The 27,713-nt window shown below is 37.4% G+C and overlaps 1 protein-coding gene across 1 annotated transcript in view; it reads left to right on the top strand.

Moving 5' to 3' along the window:
- The window catches only part of HMCN1 (hemicentin 1), a gene marked incomplete at its 3' end in the record, with an annotated part of 531,222 nt that extends 503,902 nt beyond the window's left edge, over positions 1-27,320 (top strand). The window contains exons 103-107 of the mRNA XM_079726768.1: positions 6,286-6,414; positions 8,366-8,716; positions 12,321-12,440; positions 25,306-25,432; positions 26,954-27,320. Of these exons, the coding sequence (XP_079582894.1) occupies positions 6,286-6,414; positions 8,366-8,716; positions 12,321-12,440; positions 25,306-25,432; positions 26,954-27,320 (1,094 nt within the window). The remainder of the gene's footprint in view (positions 1-6,285; positions 6,415-8,365; positions 8,717-12,320; positions 12,441-25,305; positions 25,433-26,953) is intronic.
- Between the last annotated feature and the right edge of the window lie 393 nt (positions 27,321-27,713).

Raw genomic sequence — 27,713 nt, 5'->3', positions numbered from 1 at the left:
GAGAAAATTCAAGAAACATTTAACAAGGACCTAGAAGAACTAAAGAGGAAACAAGCAACGATGAACAACACAATAAATGAAATTAAAAATACTCTAGAAGGGATCAATAGCCTAATAACTGAGGCAGAATGGATAAGTGACCTGGAAGATAAAATACTGGAAATAACTACTGCACAGCAGAAGAAAGAAGAAAGAACGAAAAGAACTGAGGACAGTCTCAGAGACCTCTGGGACAACATTAGACGCAACAACATTCGAATTATAGGGGTTCTAGAAGAAGAAGATAAAAAGAAAGGGACTAAGAAAATATTTGAAGCGATTATAGTAGAAAACTTCCCTAATATAGGAAAGGAAATAGTTAATCAAGTCTAGGAAGAACAGAGAATCCCATACAGGATAAATCCAAGGAGAAACATGCCAAGACACATATTAATCAAGCTATCAAAAATTAAATACAAAGAAAACATATTAAAAGCAGCAAGGGAAAAACAACAAATAACACACAACGGAATCCCCATAAGGTTAACAGCTGATCTTTCAGCAGAAACTCTGCAAGCCAGAAAGGACTGGCAGGACATATTTAAAGTGATGAAGGAGAAAAACCTACAACCAAGATTACTCTACCCAGCAAGGATCTCATTCAGATTTGATGGAGAAATTAAAACCTTTACAGACAAGCAAAAGCTGAGAGAGTTCAGCACCACGAAACCAGCTTTACAACAAACGCTAAAGGAACTTCTCTAGGCAACAAACACAAGAGAAGGAAAAGACCTACAATAACACACCCAAAACAATTAAGAAAATGGTAATAGGAACATACATATCGATAATTACCTTAAATGTAAATGGATTAAATGCTCCCACCAAAACACACAGACTGGCTGAATGGATACAAAAACAAGACCCATATATATGCTGTCTACAAGAGACCCACTTCAGACCTAGAGACACATACAGACTGAAAGTGAGGGGATGGAAAAAGACATTCCATGCAAATGGAAACCAAAAGATAGCTGTAGTAGCAATTCTCATACCAGAAAAAACAGACTTTAAAATAAAGACTATTACAAGAGACAAAGAAGGACACTACTTAATGATCAAGGGATCAATCCAAGAAGAAGATATAACAATTGTAAATATTTATGCACCCAACATAGGAGCACCTCAATACATAAGGCAAATACTAACAGCCATAAAAGGGGAAATCGACAGTAACACATTCATAGTAGGGGACATTAACACCCCACTTTCACCAATGGACAGATCATCCAAAATGAAAATAAATAAGGAAACCCAAGCTTTAAATGATACATTAAACAACAGGGACTTAATTGATATTTATAGGATATTCCATCCAAAAACAACAGCATACACATTTTTCTCAAGTGCTCACGGAACATTCTCCAGGATAGATCATATCTTGGGTCACAAATCAAGCCTTGGTAAATTTAAGAAAATTGAAATTGTATCAAGTATCTTTTCTGACTACAATGCTGTGAGACTAGATATCAATTACAGGAAAAGATCTGTAAAAAATACAAACATATGGAGGCTAAACAATACACTACTTAATAACCAAGAGATCACTGAAGAAATCAAAGAGGAAATTAAAAAATACCTAGAAACAAATGACAATGGAGACATGACGACTCAAAACCTATGGGATACAGCGAAAGCAGTTCTAAGAGGGAAGTTTATAGCAATACAATCCTACCTTAAGAAACAGGAAACATCTCGAATAAACAACCTAACCTTGCACCTAAAGAAATTAGAGAAAGAAGAACAAAAAAACCCCAAAGTTAGCAGAAGGAAAGAAATCATAAAGAACAGATCAGAAGTAAATGAAAAAGAAATAAAGGAAATGATAGCAAAGATCAGTAAAACTAAAAGCTGGTTCTTTGAGAAGATAAACAAAATTGATAAACCATTAGCCAGACTCATCAAGAAAAAAAGGGAGAAGACTCAAATCAATAGAATTAGAAATGAAAAAGGAGAAGTAACAACTGACACTGCAGAAATACAAAAGATCATGAGAGATTACTACAAGCAACTGTATGCCAATAAAATGGACAACCTGGAAGAAATGGACAAATTCTTAGAAATGCACAACCTACCAACAATGAATCAGGAAGAAATAGAAAATATGAGCAGACCTATCACAAGCACTGAAATTGAAACTGTGATTAAAAATCTTCCAACACACAAAAGCCCAGGACCAGATGCCTTCACAGGCAAATTCTATCAAACATTTAGTGAAGAGGTAACACCTATCCTTCTCAAACTCTTCCAAAATATAGCAGGGGGAGGAACACTCCCAAACTCATTCTATGAGGCCACCATCACCCTGATACAAAAACCAGACAAGGATGTCACAAAGAAAGAAAACTACAGGCCAATATCACTGATGAACATAGATGCAAAAATCCTCAACAAAATACTAGCAAACAGAATCCAACAGCACATTAAAAGGATCATACACCATGATCAAGTTGGGTTTATTCCAGGAGTGCAAGGATTCTTCAATATATGCAAATTAATCAACGTGATACACCATATTAACAAATTCAAGGAGAAAACCATATGGTCATCTCAATAGATGCAGGGAAAGCTTTTGACAAAATTCAACACCCGTTTATGATAAAAACCCTCCAGAAAGTAGGCATAGAGGGAACTTTCCTCAACAAAATAAAGGCCATATATGACAAACCCACAGCCAACATCGTCCTCAATGGTGAAAAACTGAAAGCATTTCCACTAAGATCAGGGACAAGACAAGGTTGTCCACTCTCACCACTCGTATTCAACATAATTTTGGAAGTTTTAGCCACAGCCATCAGAGAAGAAAAGGGAATAAAAGGAATCCAAATCGGAAAAGAAGAAATAAAGCTGTCACTGTTTGCAGATGACATGATACTATACATAGAGAATCCTAAAGATGCTAGCAGAAAACTACTAGAGCTAATCAATGAATTTGATAAAGTAGCAGGATACAAAATAAATGCACAGAAATCTCTGGCATTCCTATACACTAATGATGAAAAATCTGAAAGCGAAATTAAGAAACACTCCCATTTGCCATTGCAACAAAAAGAATAAAATATCTGGGAATAAACCTCCCTAAGGAGACAAAAGACCTGCATGCAGAAAATTATAAGACACTGATGAAAGAAAATAAAGATGATACAAATAGATGGAGAGATATACCATGTTCTTGGATTGGAAGAATCAACATTGTGAAAATGACTCTATTACCCAAAGCAATCTACAGATTCAATGCAATCCCTATCAAACTACCACTAGCATTTTTCACAGAACTATAACAAAAAATTTCACAATTTGTATGGAAACACAAAAGACCCCGAATAGCCAAAGCAATCTTGAGAACGAAAAACAGAGCTGGAGGAGTCAGGCTCCCTGACTTCAGACTATACTACAAAGCTACAGTAATCAAGACAGTATGTTACTGGCACAAAAACAGAAATATAGATCAATGGAACAGGATAGAAAGCCCAGAGATAAACCCACGCACATACTGTCACCTTATCTTTGATAAAGGAGGCAGGAATGTACAGTGGAGAAAGGACAGCCTCTTCAATAAGTGGTGCTGGGGAAACTGGACAGGGACATGTAAAAGAATGAAATTAGAACAGTTCCTAACACCATACACAAAAATAAGCTGAAAATGGATTAAAGACCTAAATGTAAGTCCAGAAACTATCAAACTCTTAGAGGAAAATATAGGCAGAACACTCTGTGACATAAATCACAGCAAGATCCTTTTTCACCCTCCTCCTAGAGAAATGGAAATAAAAACAAAAATAAGTAAATGGGACCTAATGAAACTTCAAAGCTTTTGCACAGCAAAGGAAACCATAAACAAGACCAAAAGACAACCCTCAGAATGGGAGAAAATATTTGCAAATGAAGCAACTGAGAAAGGATTAATCTCCAAAATTTACAAACAGCTCATGCAGCTCAATAGCAAAAAAACAAACAACCCAATCCAAAAATGGGCAGAAGACTTAAATAGGCATTTCTCCAAAGAAGAACAAACAACCCAATCCAAAAATGGGCAGAAGACTTAAATAGGCATTTCTCCAAAGAAGATATACAGACTGCCAAAAAACACATGAAAGAATGCTCAACATCATTAATCATTAGAGAAATGCAAATCAAAACTACAATGAGATATCATCTCACACCAGTCAGGATGGCCATCATCAAGAAATCTAGAAACAATAAATGCTGGAGAGGGTGTGGAGAAAAGGGAACACTCTTGCACTGCTGGTGGGAATGTGAATTGGTACAGCCACTATGGAGAACAGTATGGAGGTTCCTTAAAAAAGTACAAATAGAACTACCATATGACCCAGAAATCCCGCTACTGGGCATATACCCTGAGAAAACCATAATTCAAAAAGAGTCATGTACCAAAATGTTCATTGCAGCTCTATTTACAATAGCCCGGAGATGGAAACAACCTAAGTGTCCATCATCGGATGAATGGATAAAGAAGATGTCGCACATATATACAATGGAATATTACTCAGCCATAAAAAGAAATGAAATTGAGTTATTTGTAGTGAGGTGGATGGACCTAGAGTCTGTCATACAGAGTGAAGTAAGTCAGAAAGAGAAAGACAAATGCCGTATGCTAACACATATATATGGATTCTAAGGAAAAGAAAAATGTCATGAAGAACCTAGGGGTAAGACAGGAATAAAGACAGACCTACTAACGAATGGACTTGAGGATATGGGGAGGGGGAAGGGTAAGCTGTGACAAAGTGAGAGAGTGGCATGGACATATATACACTCTCAAACGTAAAATAGATATCTAGTGGGAAGTAGCCGCATAGCACAGGGAGATCAGCTCGGTGCTTTGTGACCACCTAGAGGGGTGGGATAGGGAGGGTGGGAGGGAGGGAGACGCAAGAGGTAAGAGATATGGGAACATATGTATATGTATAACTGATTCACTTTGTTAATAAAAATTATGAAGAAAAAAATTCATCCTCCCTTCTTGACAGCTATCAGACCTTGAACAAGTCTTAAGATGACACAGAAATTTGAGTGTAAGTTTCTCATTTTAAAAAATTGGACATTTAAAGAATTTCATACTGAAGTATTTATTAATAGTTACTATCTCTCTTGGATTTGTTTCAAAATAATATAAGAGTGAGGGGAGGGTGTAGATATAAATGAGGGAGTATTGACCACTTGTTGATACTATCTGAGGTAAATGGAAGTTTAGTATACTTAAAAAAAAATGGGGGGGTGGACTATCAGATTTCAAAGACTCCTCAGCAATACAGATGTAGGTAAATATTTTTCTTGATTCCTAAGAATAGTAGCCAACTCACAGCATCATATGCAGTTATGTGTAACTAAGTATTTTTAAGAATATTGATTCTGTAATTATGTATAAGATTAATTAGAAATGACAGAAGCTGAAATATCAGAAGATGTTTAAGAAGCTACAGCAAAAATATAGCTAAATGAGGAAATGGAAAGTGGGGATATATGGGTTTGAAGGAAATAGAATTACCCAATCTTGGAAACAGAGAATAGGTTTAAAGATAACTCTGAGGTTTGCAGCCAGGTTGACTGGGGATAAAAGAATACTGTTATTATAAATAAGGGAGTAGTGATAAGATACTGGAGACGTGCTGAGTTTGAAGTACTAGTAGAACATGGCGATGGAAATGAGCAGCCAGTAGCTAGAAATTTGGGACTGTGGATAAGTAGCAATGTGGAAATGTTGCTCTAAGTCCACATCAGCAAGCTCACTAGCGTCACTAGTATAAATAGGATGGCCAAAAAAGGAGGGATATAGCAAAGGGGGGAAAGCTGAGAAGAAAACTCTTCCCGTAGTAGGGTGCAAGAAGAGGAAAAGAGGCCCGTTAACAAGTGGCAGAGCTGGGACTTGAACCCAGATTTTCTGACTCCGGGTCTCAACCACGTGGTGAGAAATGCAACGTTCTAAGCAATTAAAATGTTCATTTTAAATATAATGACTTGACGCATAGCACAGGGAGATCAGCTCAGTGCTTTGTGACCACCTGGAGGGGAGGGATAGGGAGGGTGGGAGGGAGATGCAAGAGGGAGGAGATATGGGGACGTATGTATATGTATAGCTGATTCACTTTGTTATACAGCAGAAACTAACACAACATTGTAAAGCAATCATACTCCAATAAAGATGTTAAAAAATAAATAAATATAATGACTTTAGGTTTTGAAATAGGAAATGTTATTGCTTTTTATTGCCCTCCATGTCTCTAGATATTGATGAGTGTAGAGATGGGACCCATCAGTGCAGATATAACCAGATATGTGAGAATACGAGAGGCAGCTATCGTTGTGTATGTCCAAGAGGTTACCGGTCTCAAGGAATTGGAAGACCCTGTATGGGTAAGTTAACAGGAACTCTTATTGAGTAATAAAGGCTGGGTAACTATTTTACCAGCTTGGTTAGGACCACTCTATCCTCAAATACTTTCTTGCTACAATTAGATTTGTAAGTTGGTTTAAGTAGTCCATTACATAAATTGAATTACTTCTTAGAGACTTCATATTGAGCTCAATTTACACTGACTTTCAAGTGATAATAATAACTACTTACGGAGTGCTTACTATGCACTATACATATCAAAGTGAGGCTGTGGTATAATTACCACGACAATTTAATTATGAAGATTAGCTCATTGATTATCTCTCTCTGCATGTGATGTAAATATTTGCATAGATACATTTTATTTGAATATGAAATATATCTGTATGTACTATGAAGGTTTAGTTATGAAGGATTAAAATGTGAACACACAATTTAAGTGAATTGATAATTATTACTTTATCTACCATATGTTTAGTGCATACTATATGCCATTCCCTGTGCTAAGAATCTCATTTAATTCTCCCAATTGCCTATTTATAGGCAATCTCATTTAAGAATCTCATTTAATTCTCCCAATTGCCTTAGTTATAATTGAATGTAAAGTAAGGCAGGTAATGAAAGTAGAAGATGTCTATAAGAAGGTAACCATATGCTTTTTTTCTTAATACATTTACAATCAAGAAACTGACCTATAAAATTATTTCACCTCTGAATATTTACATTTACATGCAGAAAAAAAAATTGTGTGAGCTTTTAAATACTAGCTTTTGGTTTGCATGCTACTATATCAATACTTTGAAAATTGGATGCCTTGGTTGTCTATTTAATTCTTTATAGCAAATTCTTCCGTAAAGACTTAGTTCTGTCTTTATGTAGTCCCTAGCATAGTACTTTGCACATAGAAAACGTTTAATGTAGTATCATTATTATGAATACTTTTAAAATAAATACTTTTTAATAGCAGGAATATATATCATTTTAGTCTTCTATTTAGATATTGTAATTTGTATATAATTTAACATTTTGATCAGTCATTACAGTGACCTAGCAGAATGAAATGTGTTTATTTGTTCACTAATTTGACTTGAAGCTGAATGTCAGAAATTGGGCTGAGGGATAAATCAGTAAAGAAGGTAGGGCCATTGCCTTAAAGAGATTTAAAATGTTAATTTTAACTTTTGCCTACTAAAATAATTTTTAAAGCACAATTTACTACTTTTATTCTACTTATTCATATTGTTTTCTTTCATGCCACTGTGGTAATGAATTAAAGAATTTGGTTTTGATCTCTGGTCCTTATTCACTTTTTCAATTTACAAGAAGAGTTAGGAGTACATACTCTGTGTTGGCCTAGGAATAGAAAGAAAAATAACTTTAATTTTTGAACTTTGAGTTTATCTTAAGAAGAATGATTCTGTACCTTCATTTCCTTCTTTTTAATTTTTTTAAGAAAATGTGCTTGACATGATTATTCATTAATAATTATTGATGCAAAAGAAATAAAGGAAAATAAAACTATTTGTAGGTGCACATTGTACATTCTTGCATCTGAAACTTGTAATTATATGAAAGATTAGAAGCACTAATGATCAATATTGTAATTAAATGCACACTAGAGATCTGACTGCATTCTTCACTCCACCAACAAAATTAAGATCTATATGTTAGCTTTGAACTCTAGTTTTTCTGGATTCAAGACCAAATTTTACAGTATGACCCTATATGATTCTACTGTACATGTAAAACAATCTTCAGGGACATAGAATCTTTCTATATATTCATAGCTGAATGATGAAACCTTTTTCAAAAGTTCACAACAGCTGAGAAATTACTGTATTCCCTGCTTTGGAGGGTAACATAATGTCTTCAGTTTGTTTCACAGACTGATTCTTTATTCCTGTGTTTTCTGTGTGTATATGTGTGTATGTTTTTTTTTTCTCTTTTTTATGTATCATGGCACACGAGCAGACATTAATGAATGTGAACAAGTGCCTAAGCCTTGTGCATATCAGTGCTCCAACACCCCCGGCAGCTTCAAGTGTATCTGTCCACCAGGACAACATTTATTAGGGGACGGGAAATCTTGCGCTGGATTGGAGAGGCTGCCAAATTATGGCACTCAGTACAATAGCTATAACCTTGCACGGTTCTCCCCCGTGAGAAACAACTATCAACCTCAACAGCATTACAGACAGTACTCACATCTCTACAGCTCCTACTCAGAGTATAGGAACAGCAGAACGTCTCTCTCCAGGACTAGAAGGACTATTAGAAAAACTTGCCCTGAAGGCTCTGTGGCGAGCCATGACACATGTGTAGGTAAATGTCAGCCATATTCCATTTCCTTTCTGTGGGCTCACTTAACGGACCAGAGTCTAAGCATATATACAGCACCTATGAGAGTTTGGGTGTAGTGAACTACATCTGATCTCAAATCTGGGATGACCCAAGTTTCAAGACATTTACTCTGGCACCTAAAACTATTACCAATTTTATCAAATGATGTATTTACATGTGTACATTCTGATAATTTATTGTTTTGTATTGGCAGTTTCTCTTTTTTGATCACCCCTGAAAGTGTTACTAAATTTAATGCTATATAGAAATAAAATTCAGTGGCATCCAGAATATGGTTCTTAAAAAAAGAATATGCATATTGCCACCGTAATATAATACTATCAGATTATGGCTTTATCTGATGGATGCCAAAGCAGTGGGTTAAAAGTGAAACTCTCAGCTACTGTGTCGACTGCTTGTTCTGTCTGCAACCAGCACTACCCTGACTGTTGTTACACACTCCCCATGGAACCTCTCAGTTAAATTATTTTGTATATATGTAAGTCACTGAAAAGATAATGTAAGCCAGGACAAAACTAACTTGTTTCCATTGTTTTAACATATGTGCTTTCAGTATCTTTACCTAAACTCAAGTCTGTAATTTAATTTGTTTGCAAAAGTGAAGTGTAATTTCCAACTCAAGAATTGAGACCTTGTCTTCAGTTAAGTTGCAAACAGTTCCATCTGTCATTCATTTAATTCAATTTTCTGTGAGTATCCACAGTTTGCATGTCACTGAGCTATGCACCAAGGGCAATTAGCAAACACAAATTAGCCCCACAGTTTGTTAGAAGAAATGAGAAAGCAAAGAAGAAAGGGAGGAGGGAGGCAAGAGGGGAGGGAAGAAAGAAATTCTGTTTAAATTTGAAGACCCCTATGCTAACCTCATGTTCTTGAATTTTTCTTAAGCATTCCACACGTTGCTTATTCTCTCCCAGATATGCTCTCTGTTAAACATGTTTTAGATACGTAAAAGAAATATTTTCTGACTTCAGTTTTTGTCATTTCTTTTTCTACCCTTCTCCAAGCCCTGTTCCTGCATCGTTATCTTCTTAGACATGATTCCTTAGTCACTCTTAGGCGGACCCAGCTTCTCACATTATCCCCACTCAGCTGGACCTTCAAACAAACCCTCTAGATCCTTACTCTTTAACCTTTATTTTCTAGGCCCAGATGTTCCCAGAACTTTTCTGTCTGGCTGTCTTGAAGTACCTAAAGCGTAATATGATGCACATGGAATCTCCTCCCTGTGATCAGCTTCCTAGAACTGTGGACAGTGCTAGTTTCTTTTACTCCTTGAATTTGAAACATTCATGGGTTCATTAACAACTCTCAACATTTTGCCCCACATGGTCAAACACTACTTAATTACTAAACCTGTGGACTCCACTGTCCTTGGGAGTATGTCAAACATTGCTCTCAGGCTGCTCCAAACCATTCTTATTGGTTTTTTTCCATTGGTAATTTTGGTAACTTTTCATGCCCACAATTTTTACCTCTTTGTTAGTGAAACTTTTCACTATTTTATTGACAGAATTAACATCTGACATTTTGTCTTTCAATGTTTCTTCTAAATAGTCGTTCCCACTGAAGGGTTTTCATATCCTATTAACATTCCATTCTCTGCCTTCGTCTTAGACAACTCTTCTCTTCTACCTTTACGCTCCTGCTCCAAAAATCCTTGTTTATGCTCAGATAAATGAGTGAAACGGTATTTCCCACACCATATACCATCTAGTTGACTTCTTCTAGATCATCTGAAGGTCCAAGCCATTTGAAGAAAGAGTCCCTGATGAATAACCAGTTCTCCATTTCTTTATCACAATCTGTGCCCTGTAGTTTCATCACAGTAGAGTCTTATGAATGTTCTCTGTGCCTTTGTGTTTATATTACACTAATATGTTTATATGAATTACCTTCCCGAAACCATCTACTATGTGAGGCAGCTACTATTTCAGAGTGAGGACCAATCTTGGAGACTCTAAAGTAAATTTCTATAACTAGTCTATGACTGGATATTTAAGTTTTATTTGGGGGCAATAAATAGACTTAGACATTTAGAAATATTTCTTAAAATATGGTGAGTATTTTCTGGCGTTGGTACTAATAAAGAAATTTACACTAAGATTGCAGACAGCTTTGGAATTATGTAACAAGCAACCTGCAGTAAACATCAAATGCTTTTAATTAACCATCTAGGATAGACAGCTTACAAAAGATTCAGATTAACACCATGGAATTTTGTTAGACTTGGGCTAAGATTTCCCTTTTTAGGGAATTTATTCCAAAATGAACATTGCATTGCTTCTGAACACCAAAATCACACTTGGGGCCAATTTAAAATTCATACTCTGGAAAGTGTGATGTCAACTACTTGGAGTTCAACGTCATTTACATTTCTATTGTTATCTTAGGTTAAAGCCGATTATAAAGGGAAAAAGTAAAAATATATCAAAAGTTCTGCAGTGAGTGCTTTGGTTAACCAAACTGAGGCAAAAACAGTGACAAATATTTGATGAGCGTTTGTCATTAACAGATTTTGAGTCATTGCAATTATTATCTGAGCATATGCACAATGAACAAGTCCTTTTGCTGAGCCATCTCCAGGGTTTCACTTTGTCTTCCCCTTACTTCCAGCCCTCAGCACTCCTGCTTCCATTTCATACCATGTTCTCTTCCTTCTAACACTGGTTGGCACATTTTAATATTAGGCAAAACACAACTGAGACAAGAAATCTGAGGCCTCTCAAATCCCATCCCTGATTCTGAAAGCAAATATCAATTAATTTTTTTACTATCTATTCCCACTCTTTTTATTGCTGTTTTCTTGACTTTGTTTAGTAATAGCAGGTAGCTCAGCTCTTTATAATTTATAAAATGTTTTTGATATATTACGTGTTTGAACCTTCCAACAAGCCTGTGAAGTAGGGAGATTGTATCAGTGAATCCTGTTGGCAGAAGAATCAACTGAGATCCTGAGAAGTTAAGTGGCTGGCCCAAAGTAACATAGCAACTATATGTATATCTAGTTGCCATTAGTACTTTACAATTGTATGAAGTTGGATGAATATTCCTATCGCAAAGATAAAACCGCCTCCACTTAATGATATCTGCACATAGGAAAGCTATAGGCATGGCTGTTGGAGAGAGAGAGAGGCCGCTAAACTTTAAATAAAATAGAAATGAGTACTTCTTTTCCCAATTAATCTCAATAGAAACTTTATCTTTTAGGTAAATTCTACTGTGTTCTGTCAAGAGTTTAGTACCTTGGTGGTTTAGGATCCTGTACAGGTCTGTTTCATCTGTCATTCCAATCTTAATTACTTAACTAATACTGCAATTTGCCAGTTTGGGGCTTCAGCTCATATGTGCTTATACACAGAAGAGATGTTCATATTTTATAATGCAGGACAGTTTATATTGTACTCCATTAAAATATACTGATATGAAACAGCTTTGAACATTTTTAAGCACAAGTATAAAATCAAATTTTCTGTTGTATGTCAACAACTTGTTTATAGTTGGTTCTGTCACAGTTTCTGCCTTTGCTTTGCATGGTTATACACACTGCTTTTTTTCTGCACAGATATTGATGAATGTGAAAATAGAGACACCTGCCAGCATGAGTGTAAAAATACCTTTGGGAGCTATCAGTGTATCTGCCCACCTGGCTATCAACTCATGCTCAATGGAAAGACATGTCAAGGTGAGAAAACGTTGGGACATTTATTGCTACAACTTAACGTAAAATGAATATAGTGTGAGAAATGTCTTTTTTTTGAGTAATTTTTCTTCTAGTTGCTTCCTCTCCTCTCACATTCCCATGGGTCAGACTTATCTATAATCCTTGCTGTTGCAAGCAGGAGAAAGCAATTAAGCAAAGGAAGATTTGAGAAACACTTTTGGTATGGTCTTACTAGAAGGAGCAAGAATGCCTAAGCTGCTTCATATCATATATATATATTTAAAACTAAATGGAAATAGACCTCTTCAAACATGTTTTCACAGTTCAGCTAAGAAGAAAGGAGAAATGAGAAGAGTGCTCAGTATTAGGCATTATTTTATACTTTGTCTTAGTGGTCAGTGGGTAACTGATTAATCCACTCATTCTTTGAGTCAAATGATGAGTAACAATCATGTGACAGAGTTGCAGGATGCAGGAGGTTAAAACAGATGAATAATGTACACTCTCTTCCCTTTATGATCTTAGAGTCTAGTGGAGACAGACATGCAAATAAGTGCATAATCAACATACAAGGTTGTAGGTGTTATAACTGTTTTAGATAACGTGTAGTGATGGTAGAAAGAAAATCAATCTCAATAGCAAAATTGTTACACAAAAATGTGAAAGGAGCATTGTATATTGATGAGGTTTAGTATGTTGTAACGTGTCCTTGATCAAAAGAATATGAACTTGTATAAATCGTTAAAATCTTCTAAGAAACCACCTCAATTCCATGGACAAAATCTAAGAATATTATATAGGTCTTAATAAGCCTCTGAATTTTATTAGTTTCTGTCATGTATAAAACGCTTCCCTTCACAAAAGACTTGCTAGGATTCAGCTCATGGAAATGTGTTCCAGAAGCCAAGACCAGGATGCGCAATGGCTTCACCTGAGTTACCATGAGCTTCCACACACTTACTCAACCCAGTCACCCATCACACTCCCTGAGAGCCCCCACTGATCCTGTGGGCTGGAGAAGGAAAATGAACTCAATAATAACCTTTACTCCCAGCCGTCACTCAAACATTTATGAAGAACTTACACTGTGAGGAACATCTTACTAAGTTTTGAAATACTGGAGGAACATACGTACATTATAGTTTTATGTTTTTCCAAAACAACTATTATCGCATTTTAATCAGAAGTATAGTTTTGTCAAGAACAATAATTTGTACCCATTCTACAGATGATAAAACTAATTCTCAGAGTGGTTATGTGAGTCTCAATGTCCTAGAACCATCAAGAGCAAGGGTAGGACTTGTTCACAGATCTCACAATGTCAGGAATGGTCCTTTGTCTCTCCTGTGATGCTATGAACACCAGGGTCATTGTATTGTGGGAGCAGACAGAGGTTAGAGCACTTACGTTGTCCATATTTTATAACTTCTCCAGCTCTTCAAACCAAGAATCCTTCTGAAGAGGTGGCAGTGCACAACACTAACATTCCACTCCCAACACGTGCACCAGGCACCAAGGAAGGAAGGGGGTAGATACTAAGCATTTGGAATAACCAGCCAAACTGCAAACTCCTTAGCCAGATTTATATATTTTTATTTATTTATTTATTTATTTATTTTTGGCTGCATTGGGTCTTTGTTGCCGCGCGTGGGCTTTCTCTAGTTGCGGCAAGTGGGGGCTACTCTTCATTGTGGTGCATGGGCTTCTCATTGCAGTGGCTTCTCTTGTTATGGAGCACGGGCTCTTGGCATGTGGGCTTCAGTAGTTGTGGCACACGGGCTCAGTAGTTGTGGCACACGGGCTGACTTGCTCCGCGGCATGTGGGATCTTCCCGGACTGGGAAGCCCCTTTAGCCAGATTTTTAAGGGTTATATTATGTCATATTCTCATTAGAGGATCTTTTCTTCTCTAAATTATTCCAGTTTGTTTTTTTTAGTTGTCCTTGTCACTCTTTCAGTTCAAAACATTTTTCAGCTTTCACTTGTACTCCAGAGAGTGGAAAATAATGTGCACAACTCAGAAACATGTGTCATTTAAAATGTTTGCAATTTAAATGAGTTACATATTTTTGTGGTTTTAAAAAAAGACATGAGGGACTTCCCTGGTGGCACAGTGGTTAGGAATCCGCCTGCCAATGCAGGGGATATGGGTTCGATCCCTGGTCCAGGAGGATCCCACATGCTGTGGAGCAACTAAGCCAGTGTGCCACAACTACTGAGTCTGCGCTCTAGAGCCCGAGAGCCACAGCTGCTGAGCCCACGTGCCACAACTACTGAAGCCCGCATGCCTAGAGCCCATGCTCTGTGACAAGAGAAGCCACTGCAATGAGAAGCCCGTGCACCATAATGAAGAGTAGCCCCCTCTCGCCACAACTAGAGAAAGTTCACGCACAGCAACAAAGACCCAATGCAGCCAAAAATTAATTAATTAATTTTTTTTAAAGTTGTCTAAGAAAAGACATGAGAGACAACAATTATGACCTTTAAAGAAGCCTTTACTCTAAAGAATAACTTGGAGTCTTTATAGCTTTAGAAAGTGTTTGAGGCATTTATGAGGAACAAAATGCTACTTTTCATTCTCGGATAAATTTTTGAAGCTTTATACATTAGTGATAGAAATGTCAGTAATAAAAGGGATATTGAAGTGAATTTGACATTGAATGAGGACAAAGACTAGTCTAAAGTGGAAGTCACCAGACTTCAAAATGAAAAACAAAAAACATGACCAATTATAATTTGCCCCAGAAGCAGAGAGGAGAAATTAAAAAATCCATATGCTAATTTTAAGCACCATTAATCTAATTCTAAAACTGTAAAAACACTACATGTTGGCATTGCATTCGAAATGAGTGTTTTAATCTATCCAAGTTTTTAAGAAGCAATTCATAATGTTTGTCAAGAATCTGAATTACTCTACACCCACTATAAGACAAATGTTTCAAGTATGCTTATCCTAAATTACTTTTTTAATGTATCCAGAGCACTTGGTTAATGCATTCATATGTTCTAAAGTTATTATTGTGAAAGTTTTTCAGCTCATCTTGGTATTCTTTTCTTGTAGCAATAATATTTATGTTATGAAATCCCTATACTTTAATTTTTATCATAATAATTTTCTAATAATATTTTATAAAAGCCAGACACCACCACACTGTCAGTTAACAGAAGACAGTCTGATTTCTCCATCTTTTCTAGCTTCTTTTTTTAAGACCAATGAGTAAAGTGAATGAACAGAGTGATTAGAGTGAATGCCTACAGGATACTTACTCCTGAGGAGATAGCAGTAGACAGAAGACAAAGGAGGGCTACCTTCCCCGAAGCTCAAACACTTTATGAAAGCTCTTCTATAGGAAGTGTACATTATTATGGAGCTAGAGACAAACACTTTGTATTTTAGATTCTCATATCTCTGATAGATTTATTTGCAGCCAACGAAAATCTGTGACAAGGTAGCTGTTCTTATTATGCCTGGACATGTGTCCAGATTCTGGCCTCCAATCACCATTTTCACGGACCCTAGCAGCCCACTGGCCTCCATGTTTCTGCATGAGCTCACTCTAAAAATTAAAGCTAAAATGAAATTTGGAGTATGGATGGGCAGGGAATTTTTTTTATGGAGAGAAAAGAAGATAAGATTAATTGAATTTCTTTCACATTTTCCTAAAGGGCTTTTCACTTCATTCTGAGACAGTCTCATTTTGTCAAGGAGAGGGAGCACTGCTGGCAGATAAAATCATAATTAGAAATTGGTCTACAGAGACAAAAGGCAAGATTTAACTGAAATAAAACATGTTTCACTCTGTTCCATTCCTGGAGGAAAACTAGTGCTATGACAGCCAGCTCACTTCTGAAATCTAATTTAAAATGGAGAGCTAAGACCATTGGTTTGTAGCCATGATGAAATAAGGCCTGCCACTATCAATATATGCCACCAATTCTCTTACCCTTCCTATGTGCCTGGAAGCATTGTATACCCTGTATCATAAAGAGATTTGCAATTAGTGGAAACATTTTTTTGTAAAGCAGAAGAAGGATGTAAGAGGGAAGATTTTGGGAAAGGAGAACTCCAGGCCATAGGAAATTCTCAAGCAGATTGATTTTAGGAAGGAGAACTTAGGAGGGAAAATCAAAATCTGAATGGAGAGCAGGACAAGATGGTGGAGTAGATGGATCTTGAGCTCACATCCTCTCAAAAGCACAACAAAATCACAACTAACTGCTCAAAAACCATTGATTTAAAAAAAGACTGGAACCTACCAAAAAAGATAGTCTACATCCAAAGACATTACAAATAGAACTACCATACGACCCAGCAATCCCACTACTGGGCATATACCCTGAGAAAACCATAATTCAAAAAGAGTCTTGTACCAAAATGTTCATTGCAGCTCTATTTACAATAGCCAGGACATGGAAGCAACCTAAGTGTCCATTAACAGATGAATGGATAAAGAAGATGTGGCACATATATACAATGGAATATTACTCAGCCATAAAAAGAAACGAAATTTGAGTTATTTGTGGTGAGGTGGATGGACCTAGAGTCTGTCATACAGAGTGAAGTAAGTCAGAAGGAGAAAAATAAATACCATATGCTAATACATATATATGGAATCTAAAAAAAAAAAAAAAAAAGGTCATGAAGAACCTAGGGGTAAGACAGGAATAAAGACACAGACCTACTAGAGCATGGACTTGAGGATATGGGGAGAGGTAGGGGGAGGCTGTGATGAGGTGAGAGAGTGGCATGGACATATATACACTACCAAGCGTAAAGTGGATAGCTAGTAGGAAGCAGCCGCGTAGCACAGGGAGATCAGCTAGGTGGTTTGTGACCGCCTAGAGGGGTGGGAGGGAGGGAGACGCAGGAGGGAAGAGAAATGGGAACATGTGTATATGTGTAAGTGATTCACTTTGTTATAAAGCAGAAACTAACACACCATTGTAAAGCAATTATACTCCAATAAAGATGTTAAAAAGAAAATAAAAGAAGAAGAAACCCAACGAGATGGTACAAGGGGCTCATTCGCAATATAATCAAACCCCATGACCCCCACGTGGGCAACCCACAAACTAGAGAACAGTTATATCACAGAAGTTCTCCTACAGGAGTGAGTTCTGAACCCCATGTCAGGCTCCCAGCCTGGGGGTCTGGCATTGGGAGAAGGAGCCCCCAGAGCACTTGATGTTGAAGGCCAGTGTGGCTTGAGTCCACGAGCTCCATAGGAGTAAGGGAAACAGAGACCCACTCTTGGAGGGTGCATATAAGGTCTTGTGTACACCATGACCCAGGGCAAAAGCAGTGACTTCATTAGGAGCCTGGGCCAGACCTACCTGCTGGTCCTGGAGGATTTCCTGAGGAGGTTGGGGGCAGCTGTGGCTCACTGTGGGGACAAGGACACCAGTGGCAGAGGTATGGGGGATTATTTATTAGCATGAGCTCCCCTAGAGGCTGCCATCTTGGTATCATGATCTGACCCCACCCAACAGCCTGTAGGCCCCAATGCTGGACACCTCAGGCCAAACAAGCAACAGGGCAGGAACACAGCCCCACACATCAGCAGACAGGCTGCATAAGGACTTCCTGAGCCCACAGCCACCTCTAGACATGCCCTTTGACATGGCCTTACCCACCAGAGGGTCAAGACCCAGCTTCACCCACCAGAAGCAAGAAAACTTGAGTCTGGCAGCCTGCAGAACTGAGTCCATAAACACAGATAAGAACCTACCCCAGGACTAGCTGGTCCCTGGCCCTTGGTGACAAGAAGGGAGTGTACTTCTGGGACACATAGGACATCCCCTACAGGGAGCCACTTCTCCAAGGTCAAGAAACATAAGTAACCTTCCACATACATAAAAATACAAATAGAAATCTAGACAAAATGAGGGGGAGAGGAGTATGTTCCAGACCAAGGAAGAAGATAAAACCCCAGAAGAACAACTAAGTGATGTGGAGATAGACAATGTACCCGAGAAAGAGTTTGGGGTAATGATCATAAAGATGATCCAAGAACTCAGGAAAACAATGGATGCACAGAGCAAGAAATGACAAGAAGTTTTTAACTAAGAGTTAGAAAATATAAAGAACAACCATACAGAGTTGAATACAATAACTGAAGTGAAAAACACACTAAAAGGAATCAGAAGCAGAATAAGTGAGGCAGAGAATGGGTAAGTGAGCTGGAAGACAGAGTGGTGGAAATCACTGCCACATAACAGAATAAAGAAAAAAATGAAAAGAAATGAGGATAGTTTAAAAGACCTCTGGGACAACATCAAACGTACCAACATTCACATTGTAGAGGTCCCAGAAGGAGGAGAGGGGGAAAAGGGCCTGAGGAGATATAAAGAGATAATACCCAAAAATTCCCTAACATGGGAAAGGAAACAGTAACCCATGTCCAGGAAGTGGAGAGAGCACCATATAGGATCAATCAAAGGAGGAACATGCCAAGGCACATAGTAATCAAACTGACAAAGAGAAAACATTAAAAGCAACAAGGGAAAAGGAACAAGTAACCTCATGGGGCTTCCCTTGTATGTTATCAGCTGATTTTTCAGCAGAAAATCTGGCCAGAAGACAGTGGTACAATATAAATAAGGTGATGAAAGGGAAAAACCCACAACCTAGGATTCTCTACCCAGCAAGGCTCTCATTCAGATTTTGATGGAGTAATCAAAAGCTTTACAGACAAGCAAAAGCCAAAAGAATTCAGTACCACCAAACCAGCTTTACAACAAATGCTCAGGGAACATCTCTAGGTAGAAAAGAAAAGGCCACAACTAGAAACAAGAAGATTACAAAATGGGAAAGCTCACTGGTAAAGGCATACCTACAGTAAAGGTAGGAAATCATCCATATTCAAATATGATCTCTAACCCAGTAATTGTGAGAGGACAGTAAAAATGCAAGATACTTGAAGTACACTTGAAATTAAGAGATCAGCAACTTAAAACAATCATGTATATATATAGACAGCTATATGAAAACCTAATGGCGAATGCAAACCAAAAATCTATAATAGATATACACACACACACAAACAAAAAAAATGGAATCCAAACACAACTCTAAAGATAGTCAGCAAATCACAAGAGAAGAGAACAAAAGAGGAAGGGAAGAAAAAACACCTACAAAAACAAATCCAGAAGAATTAACAAAATGGCAGTAAGAACATACATATAAATAATTACCTTAAATGTAAATGGATTAAATGCTCTAACCAAAAGACATGTTTACAAATGGATGAATTGATAGAAAAACAAGACTGGTATATATAGAGTCTACAAGAGACCACTTCAGATATAGGGACACATACAGACTGAAAGTGAGGGAATGGAAAAAGGTATTCCATGCAAATGGAAATCAAAAGAAAGCTGCAGTAGCAATACTCATATCAGACAAAAGAGACTTTAAAATAAAGACTACTACAAGAGACAAAGAAGAACACCACATAATGATCAAGGGATCAATCTAAGAAGAAGAGATAACAATTGTAACTATATTGGGTTGGCCAAAAGTTCTTTCAGGTTTTTCCTTAAGATGTTACAGAAAAACCCAAACGAACTTATTGGCCAACCCAATATAGGCACTCAACATAGGAGCACCATAATATGTGAGGCAATTATTAACAGACATAAAAGGAGAAATTGACAGTAGCATAGTAATAGCGGGGGACTTTAACACCCCATTTATATCAATGGACAGATCATCCAGACAGAAAATTAGTAAGGAAACACAGCACTTAAGTGACACATTAGACCAGATGGACTTAATTGATGTTTATAGAGCATTCCATCCAAAAGCAGCAGAATACACATTCAAGTTCAAATGGAACATACTCCAGGACTGATCACATTCTGGGCCACAAAGCAAGCTTCAGTAAATTTAAGCAAATTGAAATCATAATCAAGCATCTTTTCTGACCACAATGCTATGAGATTAGGAATCAACTACAAGAAAAGAACTGCAAAAAACACAAACACATGGAGGCTAAACAGTATGCTACTAAACAAATGGATCACTGAAGAAAGCAGAGGAAATCAAAAAATACCTAGAGACAAATGAAAACAAAAACATGACGATCCAAAACCTATGGGACACAGAAAAAGCAGCTCTAAGAGAGAAGTTTATAGCTGTACAAGCTTACCTCAGGAAATTTGAAAAGTCTCAAACAACCTAACCTTACACCTAAAGCAATTACAGAAAGAAGAATAAACAAAACCCAAAGTTAGTAGAAGTAAAGAAATCATAAAGATCAGAGTAGAAATAAATGAAATAGAGATGAAGAAAACAGTAGAAAATATCAGTAAAACTAAAATCTGGTTCTTTAAAAAAGGAATGAACCTATGTATATGTATAACTGAATTACTGTGCTATACACCTGAAACTAACATAACACTGTAAATCAATTATACTCCAATAAAATTTTTTAAATAAAATAAAAATAAGTCAAAGTATTAAAGTGAAAATAAAAGCCGGTTCTTTGAAAAGATAAACAAAATTGATAAACCTTCAGACTCATCAAGAAAAAAAGTGAGAGGGCCCAAATCAATAAAATCAGAAACGAACAAGGAGGTGTTACAACTGAAACTACAGAAATACAAAGGACCATACTAAAAGCAACTATATGCCAATAACATGGACAGCCTAGAAAAAAATGGACAACTTCTTAGGAAGGTACAATCTCCCAAGACTGAATCAGGAAGAAATAGGAAATTTGAACAGAATAATCACAAGTACTGAAATTGAAACTGATTAAAAAATTTCAAACAAACAAAAGTCCAGGACCAGAAGGCTTCACAGGCAAGTTCTATCAAACATTTAGAAAAGAGTAAACACCTATCCCTTCTGAAGCTGTTCCAAAAATTTGCAGAGGAAGGAACACTTCCAAACTCATTCAACAAGGCCACCATCACTCTGATACCAAAACCAGGCAAAGATACCACAAAAAAGAAAAAACACAGGCCAATATCACTGATGAACATAGGTGCAAAACTCCTCAAAATACTAGCAAACTAAATCCAACAATACATTAAAAGTATCATACACCATGATCAACTGGGATTTACCCCAGGGATGCAAGGATTTTTCAATATCCACAAATCAATCAGTGTGATATACCACAGTAAAAAATTGAAGAATAAAAACCATATGATCATCTCAATAGATGCAGAAAAAGCTTTTGATAAAATTCAACATCCATTTATGATAAAAAAAAAAAAAAACTCTCCAGACAGTGGGCATAGAGGGAACCTACCTGAACATCATAAAGGCCATATATAACAAACCCACAACTAAAATTATATTCAATGGAGAAAAGCTGAAAGCATTTCCTCTAAGATCAGGAACAAGACAAGGATATCCACACTCCACTTTTATTCAGCATTATTTTGGAAGTCCTAGCCATGGCATTCAGAGAAGAAAAATAAAAGGAAGCCAGATTGGCAAAGAAGAAGTAAAACTGTCACTATTTGCAGATGACATGATACTATACATAGAGAATCCTAAAGATGCAATGAAAAAACTACTAGACCTTAATAAATTCAGTAAAGTTGCTGGATACAAAATTAATACACTGAAATCTTTTGCATTTCTATACACTAACAATGAAAGATGAGAAAGAGAAATTAAGGAAACAATCCCATTTACCATTGCATCAGAAAGAATAAAATACCTAGGAATAAACCTACCTAAGGGGGGGGAAAAAACTTACCTAAGGAGACGAAAGACCTATACTCTGAAAATTATAAGATGCTGATGAAAGAAATCAAAGATAACAAACAGATGGAAAGATATACCATGTTCTTGGATTGGAACAATCAATACTGTCAACATGACTATACTACCTGAGGCAAACTGCAGATTTAATGCAGTCCCTATCAAATTACCAATGGCATTTTTCACAGAACCAGAACAAATAATTCTAAAATTTGTATGGAAACACAAAAGACCCCAAATAGCCAAAGCAATCTTGAGACAGAAAAACAGCCAGAGGAATCAGACTCCCCTACTTCAGACTATACTACGAAGCTACAGTAATCAAAACAGTATGGTACTGGCACAAAAACAAACATAGATCAATGGAACAGGATAGAAAGCCAGGAAATAAACCCACACACCTATGGTCAAGTAATCTACAACAAAGGAGGCAAGACTATACAATAGAGAAAAGACAGCCTGTTCAGTAAGTGATTCTGGGAAAACTGGACAGCTATGTGTAAGAGAATGAAATCAGAACATTCTCTAACACCATGCACAAAAATAAACTCAGAATGGGTTAAAGACCTAAATGTAAAGCCAGATACTATAAAACTCCTAAAGGAAAACATAGGCAGGATACTCTTTGACATATATCATAGCAATATCTTTTTGAATCTGTCTCCTGAGTAATGGAAATAAAAACAAAATAAATAAAGTAGGAACAAATGGGACCTCATTAAACTTAAAAGCTTTTGCAGAGCAAAGGAAACCGTAAAAAAATGAAAAGACAACCTACAAAATGGGAGAAAATATTTGTGAATGCTGCTACTGACAGGGCTTAATCTCCAAAACATACAAACAGCTCATACAGCTCATGACCAAAAAAAAAAAACCCAATCAAAAAATGGGCAGAGGCTCTAAATAGACACTTTTCCAAAGAAGACATACAGATGGCCAAAAGGCACATGAAAAGATGCTCATGCCTAATGATTAGAGAAATGCAAATCAAAACTACAATGAGGTATCATCTCACACTGATCAGAATGGACCTCATCAAAAAGTCTCAAAATAATAAATGCTGGAGAGGGTGTGGATAAAACAGAACACTTCTACACCGTTGGTTGGAATGTAAATTGATACAGCCACTATGGAGAACAGCACGGAGGTACCTTAAGAAGCTAAAAGTGGAGCTACCATATGATCCTGCTACTTTACTCCTGGGCATATATCCAGAGGAAACCATAATTCGAAAATATACATGCACCCCAATGTTCATTGCAGCACTATTTACAATAGCCAAGACATGGAAGCAACCTAAATGTCCATCGACAGAGGAATGGATAAGGACAGTGTGGTATATATACACAATGGAATGTTAGCCATAAAAAGAATGAACTGATGCCATTTGCAGCAACATAGATGGACCTAGAGATTTTCATACTAAATGAAGTCAGAGAATGACAAATATCATATGATATCACTTATATGTGGAATCTAAAAAAAAAATTGAACTTCTATACAAAACAGAAATAGACTAATAGACATAGAAAACAAACTTATGGTTACCAAAGGGGAAAAGGGGGAAGGGCTAAATTAGGAGTTTGGGGTTAACATACACACACGACTGTATATAAAATACATAACCAACAAGGACCTACTGTATGGCACAGGGAATTATACTCAATATTTTGTAATAACCTGTAAGGGAGAAGAATCTGAAAAAGAATAGATATACATATATATGTATGTATAACTGAATCACTTTGCTGTACATCTGAAACTAACACAACATTGTAAATCAGCTGTACTTTACTAAAAATTTTTTTTAATCTGAATGGAAATTGATTCCCAAAATATTTGCCTGCTCTCATACTGCTGGGAATTTTCATGCACTACCAGGGGAATACAGATAGCACAGTTTAAAACTATTGCTCTAAAATATGATTCTTAACTTTGGGGTCTTAATTCTTTTTTTTTTTTTTTTTTTGCGGTAGGCGGGCCTCTCACTGTTGTGGCCTCTCCCCCCGCGGAGCACAGGCTCCGGAGCACAGGCTCAGCGGCCATGGCTCACGGGCCCAGCCGCTCCTGCGGCACGTGGGATCCTCCCAGACCGGGGCACGAACCCGCGTCCCCTGCATCGGCAGGCGGACTCTCAACCACTGCGCCACCAGGGAAGCCCAATTCTTTAAATTGTGTTGAGCTCTATGACTGATAAATTTTCTGGAAGGAGAGTCCAATCTCAGCCTTGCTTTATCTCTCTTGCTTACTCATGCATGGGTACCTACACACTCGCGCACAGAAACGTTTTCATTCACAGATCTCCTGATGCTCAAATATGGACCTCAAGTTAAGAATCATGGCTTAAAAACACTCATTTTCAGAAAGCTCAAAAATAAGTTTCTTTTAGCTTCATCTTGATGCTTCTTAATTTTGGTGATTTAAGAGTGTTTTTATTTAACAACTTTGCATAGAAAACAACAAAATAAAGAGCATTTCATTTGCATGTCCCCCCAGTATCCTAGGGACAGATACTTTAGGGAGAGCATTCCACCTGTAACAACTGAGGCTGGCTTCTACACAGTTCAGATTTGATCAAACTTGGATTATGGTTCTTGATCCTGTTTTTTTTTTTTATTCCATCTCTCTCCACAAGATCTGAGTGACCTGTACAGTCTTCCCTAAATTTATAACTTCTTTAATTTCCACTACCCTGCTTCCCACTCAACAATTTGAACTTACAAAAGAAAATACTAGGGAAGGATCAAGGATCACTCATGTTTTAAAGAGATTCTTCACTTTACAGAAAGGTTCACAAATGTCCTTTAAATTTTTAGCCTGTTTTTAGTGAACTTAACGTATTATGGGCTTTACAAAACTCAAATGCATTTTGTTTCTAAACATAAAGAACAGGTTTCTTAGTAGCTTCCCTTCTACGTTTATAGCTCTTATTTTTCAATGTCTTTTCACATATGTTTAAAAAAAACTTAGAGCAGTCTGGGAAATAGCACACCAGGAATCAGGATCCCCACTTGGTGGGTGAAGAAGCTTAAGTGCAGCTACCAAGTTCATTCATGGCGAGGAGAAAGCTAGCGCTCAACGTTCCAGTCCAGTATCCACAATGCCTGCCCTGATGGTGTGTTCTGACCCGAGTTGCTGATGGTGCATGTTCCTTGTGCTATTGTAGATGTTGATGAGTGTCTGGAGCAGAATGTGCACTGTGGGCCGAATCGCATGTGCTTCAATATGAGAGGAAGTTACCAGTGCATCCAGACGCCCTGTCCACCCAACTACCAATGGGATCCTGTGTCAGGGTATGTCTTGCCTTCTCTTCCCAGACATGCTTTTGAAAATCCTTCTTCTTCTCTCTCCTTGACCAACAAACCCTGTCTGCAGTCATGTTTCACTCACAGGAAGTCAATAGCCCCCCAGGGGATAGAGAGTTACGGTGTGTTCCTTCTTCAGTGAACTGGCAAAAAAATGAGCTCATCCTGCAGCAGCCACTGCAGCTGAAACCATCACTTTGAGCTGCAGGGTTTCTTGGAGCAAGTCTCCCCAGCATGTAATCCACCAGGCAACATCTAGAATTCTGCCTCAGCAGGAAGCATTTTATAGGGTGATAGAGCCTGCCTTTCTTTGAAATTGTCTCATTTCCGTTGGTGTTGCCTCTCAGCCGTTAGAGCGCTCCAAGAAGTATCATGGCTGTTATGGTGATGAGTCAACATGACTCCACGGGAGCGTGGAGGAGAGCAAAGATGAATCAGTGGTCTGTCCATTCACATCTCATCTTGCTTACGTATCCTGCTGTCTGAAACACTGTCTTTTCTGGGTTCTGAATAAACCACTCTTCTATTTTCTCCCTCCCCTTACAGAAATGTTGTATTCTGTTTAGGTACCAAGTTATTGGGGTGCTTGGAAAATGAGATAATAGCCATAATGAATAGGATCCACTAATAAGGTGGTTCTGAAACCAAATGCTGGTTGGATCTCACACTTTGTTTTCCTCTCAGCAGTGACTACCATGTTACTGTAACATGGTCAAGTGTGGACTGGCCAGGATCCATCAAAAACCTATTTGTAATCTGTCTGAGGGTAATAGGAAGGAAAGGGAAAAAATTAAAAGTGCAGACTTAGGATACTTTTAAAAATACTATGACTGAAGAATCCCTATCTTCAGAACATGGTCCTTTGTACTTTTTTTTTTTTAGTTTTACTCTTTATTACCAGTGGTTTCTGGCAGACAATTTAAAAGTCATGATGACTCAAAAACAACCACTGTGGGCCATGGAAAAAGAAAATATAGCATTTTTAATCTAAAATCATGTGGAAGGCAAATACAGAAGGAAGTTTTTTTTCAGGAGTCCTAATTGACCTTTTATTATTTTTAGAAAAGTAAACCAAATATCAGTAGATTCTATTTTCCGCTTTCAAATAGACTTAGGGTAGATGTTAAAATTTTAAAATCATTTACATTCCTCTCTTTAAGAAGTCCTTGTTTCCAATATATGTGAAGATGCTTCTCTTTCCAAAACTGACTTTTCATTTTAAAGACAATCTTGTGGTACTCATACTTTCTTCAATGGTTCAAAAGCTTCTGATTTTAATAGAGCTGAGAGAGAGATATATGACTCTAGACCAGCACACTCTCATCACCATCTGGCATCTGGTTTCCGTTAATGACACAGAACATGGGGTGAGCCTTAGTGCTTTGCAGTCAGACTGTCTCCTGCCTTTAATGCCCAAAAGTTGTCATGGATCACGATCACCTGCATCATGCTTTCTCCTGCTTCCAAGCCAAGATAACTGTATACATTTCATGTGTTTGTTGTCCCTAGGTTCTGCCTCAAGAACTGTCCACCCAATGATTTGGAATGTGCCTTGAGCCCGTATGCCTTGGAATACAAACTTGTCTCCCTCCCATTTGGAATAGACGCCAATCAGGATTTGATCCGGCTGGTTGCATACACACAGGATGGAGTGATGCATCCCAGGACAACTTTCCTCATGATAGATGAGGAACAGACTGTTCCTTTTGCCTTAAGGGATGAAAACCTTAAAGGAGTGGTGTACACAACACGACCACTACGAGAACCAGAGACCTACCGCATGAGGGTTCAAGCCCTATCCTACAGTGCCAACGGGACCATTGAATATCAGACCACATTCATAGTTTATATAGCTGTGTCTGCCTATCCATACTAAGCAGCTCTTCAAAGCCTAATCCACATAATTAAACTGCATATATCATGGGAATCAAATTCTCTTCCAGATTACTGTCTCCTGAACAGTTGCAATCTTGGCAACTTGAAAATGGTGCTGTGCTCTTTTGTGTGCCTTCCTTGGTACCGCTGAGGTATTTTCATGATCCCACCATTGTCATATCTTTTGGTAAGGTCTAGAAAAGTCCCTTAGTATTTTCTTTATTTATTACACTGGAGCAGTTACTTCGCAAAGATTATTCTGAACATCTAACAGGACCCATCAGTGATGTGTTATAGTAACATAGTAGGTAAGATAATTTCCTGTAAAAAAAAAAAAAAAAATCCAAGTGGATTTGAGCATTTAACCATTTTTAGAATAATGAAACTGGTTGCT

This window comes from Hyperoodon ampullatus (assembly GCF_949752795.1).
Source record: "Hyperoodon ampullatus genome assembly, chromosome: 2".
NCBI lineage: Eukaryota > Metazoa > Chordata > Mammalia > Artiodactyla > Ziphiidae > Hyperoodon > Hyperoodon ampullatus.
Note: the sequence above shows the minus strand (reverse complement) of the source record. Positions and strands in the feature narration are given on the sequence as shown.